The sequence below is a fragment of the Epinephelus moara genome, chromosome 4 (assembly GCF_006386435.1).
Source record: "Epinephelus moara isolate mb chromosome 4, YSFRI_EMoa_1.0, whole genome shotgun sequence".
Lineage (NCBI taxonomy): Eukaryota > Metazoa > Chordata > Actinopteri > Perciformes > Serranidae > Epinephelus > Epinephelus moara.
This window is the reverse complement of record NC_065509.1, coordinates 41,796,934-41,807,990: the sequence shown is the minus strand read 5'-3', so window position 1 is coordinate 41,807,990 and position 11,057 is coordinate 41,796,934. Positions and strand designations below refer to the sequence as shown.

Here is an 11,057-nt window from a genome sequence, read left to right as displayed (position 1 = left end):
GCTGTCCAGCAACCTCGAATCTGTAGGGGAGGGGGGGCGGACACGACTCGCGGCAGTATTTTGAATTTGAGTGCAGTAACCGTTTTGGCCACATTCTTACATACGGTGCCTTTAAGTCAAAAAAAGTCCCCTATAAGTTGTTTGCACAAGCAGCAGCTCATTATGACCCACATGTACGTTTATCGTTAGATGGCAACCTCTAGTGGCCGTAGTGACGGGAGCAAAGGAGGAAGACAGGTGACGTAGTATAAAGAGCAACCAAGTCTGCGTGCTCTTGGTATATATTTGTCTGAAGGGCTTTCTAACAGAACTTCTCTGATGTGTAGAGAGGAGGTCAGTGGAGAACTTTAAACCATGAGACCACTGTTTGTTAAAATAGTCAACAGTGACTCGTACAAAATGTACGAACGAAACACGTACAGTACCTAACTTAAGCCATGTGCGTAACTAAAGTTAACTTCTGTACGTAAATTAAAGGGTAACTTTGGAATTTTTCAACCTTGACCCTATTTTCCCATGTTCTTGTGTCTAACTGACTAATGGGAAGAAGAATTTTTGAAACTGGTTTGAGCACTAAGCGAGAACGCTGCAGCTGGCAGCTGAGTGATGATCTGCAATGTAACCACTGTCCACTAAAAGTGCTTGTTTTCCTACTGACAGGCTCAGATTATTCTATGTGTCTGACAACATTTTGGAAAGGATGCTTACAGAGATGAACCTTTTTGTTAAAGCCTAAAATCCTTTTTGTTTAACCAGAAACAGCCCTGAAATCACTATTGCCAAACCCAAACACAAAAACATGGGAAATAGGTTAAAAAAACAGCAGAGAAACAAACTTAGTTTAACCCAAACCATGTTCTGTTTCATAAACCTAACCAGGTATATTTGTTGCCTTATCCTTACCAAAATGTGACTATTTCACAACGTTAACTTCGTGTTTAAAACTGCAACCGTAAACGGTCACATATGTCCTTTTGAAAGTCGCTGGCAAACGACCTATTCTGTCATTTAGGTGTGAGGACTCTTCTTATCAAGTTTCTGTCACCACAAAATCAAAAGAAATGTGTTCCTATGTTGGTGTTAAAACTCAGCAAGCACACGTCAGCACAGATTTGAAAAGCTTGAGAAGGATTTTGTTTGTTTTTTTTCCTTTAAAAATTACTCAAAATGATAAATCAGTTATTAAAGTATATTAACTTTCTCTCCACAAACAAATTGCTGCAGCTTCATTGTGCGCATTCAGGTTTTCCAAGACTTCAGCGAGTGAATATTGGTTAGTATTAGCTTCCTTACCTCAGTTTTTTATGCCCCCCAAAATACCTTCATTCTTAGCACAAAAGCAAAAACAGCCAGCAGATTTAGTGATGCATCCCACATGTGGGGACTCGACTCTCCTCCCAGTGGCTCGCAGGTCCCCAGAATAAAAGTCCAGTGCACTTGGACCTTGTTGTGAGCTTCAGTTCTGCTAAATTCGACTAAATCCCTCAAATAACAAGGATGGCATCCAACAAGCAGTGAACCCAAACTCTAAGATTCAATGTGTCCATGGACTGACACTTTACAGGCATGTGTTTCTACGAGCTGTGACCTCATCAGGCTGTTGACTGTGACTGAGAGGAGCACTGAAGGAATCGTGTTCGGATATCACACATCGTTCACTGACAGACAGTCTGCAGTTGTCAGGAACCTGCACAGCCTCTGTGTTCATTATAATAATGAGGAATATTATTATTATCATGGTAGAATCCAACAGCAGCGACTCACCGATGAAGCCGAGCTGAGAAAACTCGAGGATCATCCACTCCTCCGACGGCTGCTGCAGCGCGAAGTTCTTCATGGTGGTGAAGTAGTTCGGACGGGCAACGATATCGTCCTCCAGCTGTGACACAGAGAAACAGAGACAGAGAGGTTAAAGAAGTACACAGATCTTTTACTTCGGTAAAAGACCAAATACTAAAACGTGTAAATACTCCTTCACAAGTAAACGTCCTGCATTTAAAGCTCTAACTCGAACCACGCAGCTGTAGTTCCTTAAACTTAAAGAGAAACTTAATTTAGTTAATTTGTTTATGTTTTCACTAACTTTATACTTAAAGTTTTGTGGGAATAATAATTTGAAAATGCATAGTTCTGATTTTTTTTAAAGTTGTATGAGCTACTTATCCACAGTCAGTACATACACTCTAAAAAATGCTAGGTTTAATTTAATCCAACTTGGGTTTGTTCCTGTGACTCAGCGCTGGCTCAAATATGGGCCAAAGAAGCGTTGGGTTTCTGTGACCCAGGATGTTGGGTTGATTGGACACCCCAGTGTTACACAAATATCCTCCTGAGAAAGAGGGGTACACAGGTACATGAATATATATTTTCTTGGTTTATTTTTATTATGAACATGGGCTACAGGTGTGGCATGTCACATGACTGGCTCAGGCAGCACTATGGGTATTAAAGATGCCGACATACTGTCATGTATGAGAAGTCTGAGGAAGAGTCGTGCGGCTTCAGACGTCACTGCATTAAAACCCTTGTAAACGGCAGCTACTTGGTGTGCAGACTTTTTTACTTTGCCAGGTGTGTCTTTGGTCCAGCACCCGCTCTATTGGATGTTGGGACGTGTGTGTAATTTGTACTGTTTTTTATTGGACAAGCGAGCATTCTGGGTCAAAGTAATCCAACACTGACCCAGCGCTGACCTTCGAATGCTACGGGTGGATTGTAGAGGGTGACACGGGAGTGGATTTTCAGTCCTGTCCCATCCCACTCCCACAAAAATAATCCGATCCCATCCCAATCCCATGAAAAAAAAAAAAAAAAATCCTGTCCGTCCCAATCCCACAAGAATGTCTCCTGTCCCATCCTGCTCCCGTGTGAATTTTACACGTCTTACAAGCAGCGTACGAAGGTGTGAATTTTACACGTCTTACAAGCAGCGTACGAAGATTTAACGCTGTCACTCTCGAGTCTTTCTTCAGTACTCCAGACTTGCCCGAAAGCTCTGTCAGGGTGATGCGCGGNGTCCGTCCCAATCCCACAAGAATGTCTCCTGTCCCATCCTGCTCCCGTGTGAATTTTACACGTCTTACAAGCAGCGTACGAAGATTTAATGTGTCACTCTCGAGTCTTTCTTCAGTACTCCAGACTTGCCCGAAAGCTCTGTCAGGGTGATGCACGGATCATTTTCCTTCACTTTTACTTGTAACTCTGCCTTCCCTAATGGTGCGTTCATTTTGTACTCGGAGATCGGAAATTCCCAGTTCCCAGTTGGAAGTTTAAACTCGAACGCACCCTGAGATCGGATTTCCAACTCGGAGCAACCGCATCAACCCCGACTTACGAATTCAAGATGGCTGCCGGTCACATACATAGTGAGTAAACACTCTGCTAAAGTACTGTTTATAGCAATGTTATCTTATTTGTTTTACAGTAGGTCAGCCTCATCTGCGGCGTTCATCAGTTGGAGTGCATGATGGTTTTGAAGCTGTCTATACTCTGAAAGTGCAAGGGCAACAAAGGCTTTCTTGTGGGCGTCCATGTTTTTTTCCGACTTGTCCACCGTCGTCAACTAGAATGCAAAAACTGTTGTCAACTCGGAGGTGACGTCATTCCCACTTCTGACCTCCGAGTACAAAACGAACGCAGCATCACTCCTCCGACTCCATTTTGACGGCTGGCTGCACCGTGCGTCAACATCCATATACGTCATGCGCTGGTCAGGTGGCTGGTTGCTGGTTGGTTGCAGCCAGCCACTTACAGGAGAGAATAAAAAAGAATAAAACAAGATGACAGATCGACCAGCTTTATATTAAAATAAGGACATTTATTCATTGTGGAACTGCATATTTGTATATAAAGACTTGACTACTATTATTATGATTTAGTCCCGCCCGCTCCAGTTGACTTTATTCCCATCCCGTCCCAATCACGTGACGGATAGTGAAACTGATTCCCATTCCGTGGGAATCCCACGGGAATCACGTGCCCTGTGGGACTTCCGAAAAAATGTCAGCCTCTAGTGGATTGTATAAACTCAAGTTTTTATTTTAAAAGACTACTGGTGTTTCTACATTTTTCTATCCTATTATATCTCATATGTACATTAAATTATTGCTGACCAAATTCCACGGTGGCTCATATATTTTGACATTTTAGCACCTTCTAGAGTTTCCATTCATTTTTATATAGTATATTGATATGGCTTTGTTAAATGTGGTCCCTTATGACTTCAAGTCATCATGAATTTTCAAATTTTTTGGGTTCTTCGTTCACTGTGAAGACGTAAGAGAAAATGAAAGGTTTCTTCATAAATTCAGCGTAAAGTTGGGGGAGCAGTTGATATGTCTTCCTTTAATGCAAGATTTAATATATTTTATGAAACATAATGTAAGGGCGAAAACTCAGAGGAAAGCAATGCTCTTAAAAACTCACACAACACGTCACATTAGGTCAAATGAGGGAGTCGGTGCCCTTAACTCTTTTCAAACTGTCTATGATGCATGTCACCATTTTTCATCTTGGAAAGGAGGATTAAGTTCCCGGAAATAATACAAAGTTAAGGATGGGACAGTGTAACAGAGAGCTGCCTAAAAACGTTCCCACAGAGGTGTCAGATCAGAAAACACTCACAGGGAATAACAATGGTTTAGATAAGAAGCAAATCCCTGACGGTTAAACGTGTCACAGATCAACAGAAAACAGCGTCGCAAATGGGAGCGAAACCCTCAAAACAACAGTCTCACACAAATCACATTTAAAGGCAGAAGACACGTGAGGATTTGTTATTTCATTATTAACCTAATTATTTCAGGAACCACAGGAACAGATAAACAGTGATGCAGAAAAAAATCCATCTCTACAGTAAGAACCTCCTGATCCTGAAGCCCTCAGCTCGGCAGACGGCGCTCTGATCATTCAGCTCCTTGACAGACATTTACATCCTTTACTTTTATCACAGGGGAGTCGACATAGAGTAATTACTTCTCCTCCTCCACCTCCTCCACCTCCTCCAACCGTCACTACACACCACCGAGGAAAAACTCTGCAAAGTTCAGAGCGAGTTTAGGTGTCAAAACACGGAGTCTGGCTCTGTGTTCCTGTCAAAACGCTTGGTGTGGGAGCAGCTGAAGCTCCAGCAGAGATGATGGCAGGGAAGTTTTCTCCATCACTGGAGAAACAGCCAGAAAAATAACACAGTTCAGCTCCGGCAGGGAGAGCTGCGTTCAAGGACAAAGCTGCGGATCACAACAGGCCTTCACACCAAGATCCAGACTGCGAGAATCACTGGAAACTGTTTACTGTTAGAGAGCTGAGCTGAAAACGCTGCTCATTTCCATCTCACTGAGGAAACTCAAGAATCCTCCTTTATTTTTAACTCCCAACATCCATCACCTGTCTGTTTACATTTCTATCTTTCTCTGCTTCTCTTTGTTCCTGCTGTCACTGAAGAAATGTTCCTTATTTTACTCTGATTCCACAACAGGAACTTTTAAGGAACTTAATTTACATTAAACCAGAGGATTCATTTGGTCTCTGGCCCCCAGATAGTGTCAGATCTATGTATCAAGTTGGTGTTTGTAGCGCTTAACGTCGCTGGCTGGAGAAGTATGCAAGATATTTTCCATTTTTGAAAACCTGAAACAGACACCACTGTTTGATGTTGTGCAGGTTTTTGTTTGAACTCAGAAATTTAATGAGCCGTGGATCTGTTGAGCATTTCTGCAGGAGAGAACATTTGAGACAGTGACGAGGAATTAAAAGATATATGAAAAGATTCGTATCAAACAGTTGACTTAAACACCAAACTCCGATAATAAAACATAAAAAATAAAAATTCATGCATCCAGATATGGACCTTTGCCACATGCCATTCTCCGTCTGTCTTTCTCCCCTCATTTCCTGCCATCCAGGGTCCAAAATTAACTTTTTGGTCTACCTGCTGCAGCTCGTTGTGTTTCGGCATTGTTGTGATTAATCATAAATCAACAATCTTTCCTCATGCACTTCTCTGTCAAGCACTACTTACTTGCAGACTCACTCACTCTCCGGGACCGCCAGTGTTACTTGAATAAGTAAACACTGACCAACGGGACCAGACTGGCCGACCCGTATGCTCTCACTCAGTGGATGGATGATGTCACAGGAAGCCAATCTTACAAAGGAGGACCACACTTGTTTGTTTTGCTATGAAATCTAACGTTAGCTAATGTGCTAAAAAGTTAGCGTTCCAGAGAAATCCAATATTCCTCTTAATCCCTCCCCAGTTTCTGATGAGGTGGACATGATAACCCTTAATACACATAACCTTATTCATCCCTACAACAGGAAATGGCAGTTGCGGCTGGTTTTGAGCCATGACTCCTTCTATTCTGGCTCCCAATAACACACCACATTTTAAGACTCCTATGGAGCCTACAGCCCTGTGGGGGAGAGGCAGCTTTACCCCTAGATAACAAACTGACATCACTGTTATGTCGGCCCTGAAGGGGTCTGTATGATAGGACAGATACAGCTTGAAAGGAGGAGTGAGAGGGTGGATGACATGCAGCAAAGGGCTGTGGGTTAGAATCAAACTCGCGGCCGCTGCTGCAAGGACACAGCCTTTGCACACGGAGCATCTTGTGTCTTTGAATTATATTTTGCTATTTTTGTGGAGGTGGACGAGCTGATTAAAGCTGCTGCTTTTGAGCTGGTGGATGTTTTCATTGCTGTTTTATGTTCCCCCTCTCTAAAATCAGATTTTTAGGGACAAAGGTGAATAAAATCTGTCAACACGTGAGAGACGACTTCCTTTATTAACCTTCAACAAGTGAACTCAGGTGCAGTTCACCACCTGATGGAGTTTTTTCACACTCTGAGATGTTTTCTCTCCCTCAGATGTCGGACTGAGTCTGCCGTCTGTTTCTTCTTCTTTTCATCTTTAAAGGGAACAAAGACTCGTGTGATGAAGCCACAGAGACACCTCCATTAACGTGCCCGTCAGTCTCACCACACTGCAACAGTTTCATCAGCTTCATAACACCGGCGGGATTACATCAGAGACACTTTTTATTTTAATGGCCGTCCTGATTTATTAGAGTCAGTACGGAGACATCAGGTGTAACTGTCGACTCATGCTGCGGAGATTTTACACCACGAACATGTTTAGTCACTTCATGTGGTGAGAGGATCGTATTGTACTGCTGCAAATTCAGCATCATGTCAGGAGCACTGAGAGATATTTAAGATATTTAATATTTATTTAACAAGAAAGTCAGATGTTTCATGTCTCTACAAAATCATCACCTGATTTTCTCTTTTGCTTCCAAAGGACAAGAGTCATGATTGCTATGACCTCTGGAGACGAGTTGAAACATGCGACTACTTGCAACGCTCTATTCTGCAATGTTCTGAAACGGTTTCATCTCGTTGCTAATCTTTGGTCTGAACTGGGCTTTAAACATAATCACGTCTGATTTTGGGACATTTGCTGATACAACTGGTGTCGTTTTTGCTCGCTTATATTTATTTGGAAAGTTAAATAAACTAGAGCTTCGATTCTCAGTTCAAATCTGAGTTTCCGGGTTCGGACTGAGCTGTAATTTCTCAAAATTGCCATCAACCTATTAAAATTGATGAAAATACTGAGATTTTGAGTTACATAATTTGACAAAACATTAGAATTAGGGGTCATTTGCTCACATACTGTGCACATGCTCAGGTGACACATGAAACTGGCACGTCATGAGTTGCATTGGACTGGAGGGAAAACAAGAGATAGAGAGGGGCTGTGAGGTGACTTGGTTGGCAGTGTTTGCCTCTGCTTCACCTGCAGTGGGAGAGATGTGCGACGACAGACTTTTGTAATAACAGAAAGAAGAGACAAAGATGAAGTGGTGCCTTCAGCTTTTATTAAATGTTTTATTATTAAAACTAGAATTACCGTCTTCACGGTTGTATGCCTCTGAGGACAAGCTAAGTTGCACTGACTGTTTGCATGCATGTCTGAGAAAACATAGATGCTTTACACACAGTGGATCTGGACAATGGACACCCAGTATCTGACCAAATGTCTCCCCTTCTGTTCCATGATGCTGAATAATGGACAGAAAAGTGTTTTTGGATAACATTATGATGTCACAGTGAAGCTGACCTTTGACCTTTTGGATATTAAATGTCATCACATCATCATTTTGTCCGGTTAGACATGTCTGCCATAATAAGCATAAGCTTTCTGAGTTATGGCCCAAAAACGAGGTCAAAAAGAAAGGGTTGTGAGGTCACAGTGACCTTGACCTTTGGCTTTTGACCAACAAAATCTAACCAGTTCTTCCTTTAGTTCAAGTGGACGTTTGTGCCAAATTTGCCGAAACTCCCTCAAAGCATTCTCGAGATGTCACTTTCCCGAGAATGAGACGGATGTAAAGCCACGGTAAACTTTGACCAATGACCACCAAAAAGTAATGAGTTTCATCTCTTAATCCAAGTGAATATTTGTGCCAATTTTGAAGAATTCCCTTGAAGGTGTTCTTGAGATACCCCGTTCAAAAGCATGAAATGGCCAAGGTCACAGTGACCTTGACCTTTGGCCTTTGACCAACAAAATCTAGTGAGTTCATTGTTGAGTCCAAGCAGACGTCTATGCCACTTTTGACGAATGTCCTTCCAGGCGTTCGTAAGTAATCATGTTCACAACAATGGGGTGGACGGACTGCTGAAAACATAATGCCTCTGGACACGGCTGTTGCAGATGCTGATTTTTTAAAATCTTTTTTTGTTCTTTTTTTTCCCTCCGTGGAAATTTGAGTTTTAAATCAGGCTCGGGTCAGGCCTGGACAGAAACTATGCAGGTTCATGGAGGGTTGGGTTTGACGTTTTCAATCAAAGCTCTAAACTGAATGAATCAAAAATCTCAATTAGTAAAATGAAATTTTGTGATTTATTTACTTTTAAAAAACACAATAATGTCACAGATAATACATTCAGTTTAATATCCATTTTTTCACAACACTGACTCAGTACGATAACAAGATCATGTCCCCATTCTGTTTCATAATAACACTGTTTTTATTTACTAATTAATTCCAAGTGCTGTTAATAATTTTTTTAATTTCTGTTACGCTTCTTGCAGATGTGTCACATTAAAATCCTACCAGGAAATACAGGGATGTAAGGCTTTTATTCTGACAGTGTTTTCTCTCCTACCTGGACGTAGTAAGTTCCTTTAGACTGAGCGTACATCATCAGGAAACAGTAGTCCAGGTTCTGCTTCGTCCTCCACCTGCAGGAGGAGGAGGAGGAGGAGGAGGGGCGAAGAAAAATGATGTAGAAAAGCAGAAAAAAAAAAGATGAAGCAGGAGCAGTGAGGAGTGAAGAAAAATGAGGGGAGGAAAGAAGGAGAAAGAGGAAGAGNGAGCCATGAGATCACACACACACACACACACACACACACACACACACACACACACACACACACACACACACGCACACACACACACAGCGACTGTACACACACTGATATGGAGGGATCCTCCAAGAATAACCAGTCGAGCAGCTGTGGAGGACACAATGCTGCATCATCATCACCGTCTTCATCTTTTCAACATGTCCTGTCCTTCTCTTTATCAACATCTGCAGCTGCATTTAGCAGCACACTAGTCGTTAAATAAAAGTACTGGTACCACGATGTAGAAATACTCCATTACAAGTAAAAGTCCTGCCTTCCAAACCCAAACTCCAAACTTTATTGTTTAAAGTTCCAAATAATTTACCAAAAAAGATCTAAATAGGGATGAAAATTAAGAGCATATTGAAAAAATTATATACAGGTAAAAAAAACTTTTATGTATATTACAATGGACTCAAATGAGACCACACTGAAAGATAAAAGTTGGTGTACGATCACTGAGACAAAGAGACCATCATGAATCACACAAGAAGAAAAAATGTAAATTTAGACGCTGCAGGATGGAAAGAGAAACCAGATAACAGCGACAGATGATAACCAGCAGCTCTTCTTTTTCTTATTTGCATCATTTCAGCGTGTCTCTGAACATATTTACATACAGAACAGGAGCATCGTCACTACCATCAGTGGAAACACCTGCGGAGATGCTGCATATATTGAACAATGTTCCTGCTGCCACAAATTCAGCAGCCAGATAAAATATCTGCTGTTTCTTTCATGAAGATTGGAGGGATTAAAGATTTAACGCCACATGTTTCCATCGATACCTTCGGCCGGTGTGGTGGAAAAAACCCTGCAGGTTCATAAACACCAGTCGGTCCCAGAAAGTGCACAAAGCAGTCAGCGGCGAATTGAATCAGTGTGTGTTCAGACGAGCTCAGTAAACAGCCGAGCGGCTCGACGACAGAACAAACACACGGCTCAATGTTTACAGGGAACTCAGGTGTTTCTGCTCAGAGCATCACAGCTGAGGAGAGTCTACAACATGCTTCATCTATTTTTAAGGAAGAAGTACTCTGATTTTTTTAACTTAAGTAAAAGCACTAATACCAAAGTGCAGGAACACTCTGTTACAAGTAAAAGTCCTGCATTCAAAACTTCACTTAGGTAAAAGTACAAAAGAATTGGCATTAAAGAGGCACATCACTGCTGGAAACATGACCTTTTAATAAAACTAGGATGTCTCTGGGAGAAAACCTACAACTACCAGAATGCACTGCGCTGTACCGGACCAATAAAAGCTCCCGCTGGTTAGTGATGTAATGCGAACACGTGGGTTTGAAACAATGGCAGCTGGCTGATAAGAAACGATCTCTTACAGTAAACGATAAGGTAAAACATGTTTCTGAGGTGAGAAATAGGAATAGAACCTTGGTTTATATTTACTCAGCGCTGCTTAGTTTTACTGATTGATCTCAGTTTTTCAGCCTCCATTTTCACTGTGCAGGAAACAGTATGGCGCCCACTTCCTGTTCACACACTGTCGCTATTCAAATAAACACAATAAGTTTGTGCTCTAGAGAAAGGATCAGCGCTCAGTGAATAACCTCCTAAGCCCTATGATAAGCTATTATGGCAAGGCTTAACTATACAGACCAGTGAGCAGTGATAACTAACA

At 41.8% G+C, this 11,057-nt stretch overlaps 1 protein-coding gene across 2 annotated transcripts in view; it reads right to left on the bottom strand.

Annotated features, from left to right (window-relative positions):
• mgat4b (alpha-1,3-mannosyl-glycoprotein 4-beta-N-acetylglucosaminyltransferase B) overlaps positions 1 to 11,057 on the bottom strand; it is a 166,977-nt gene that overhangs the window by 41,580 nt on the left and 114,340 nt on the right. For both annotated transcript variants that reach the window (XR_007569818.1, XM_050042825.1), the window contains exons 7-8: positions 9,178 to 9,253; positions 1,765 to 1,879 (exon numbers count right to left, since the gene is read on the bottom strand). Coding sequence is in view for 1 of the 2 variants with exons in the window: in XM_050042825.1 (XP_049898782.1) it covers positions 1,765 to 1,879; positions 9,178 to 9,253 (191 nt within the window). In the remaining variant the exon portion in view is untranslated. The remainder of the gene's footprint in view (positions 1 to 1,764; positions 1,880 to 9,177; positions 9,254 to 11,057) is intronic.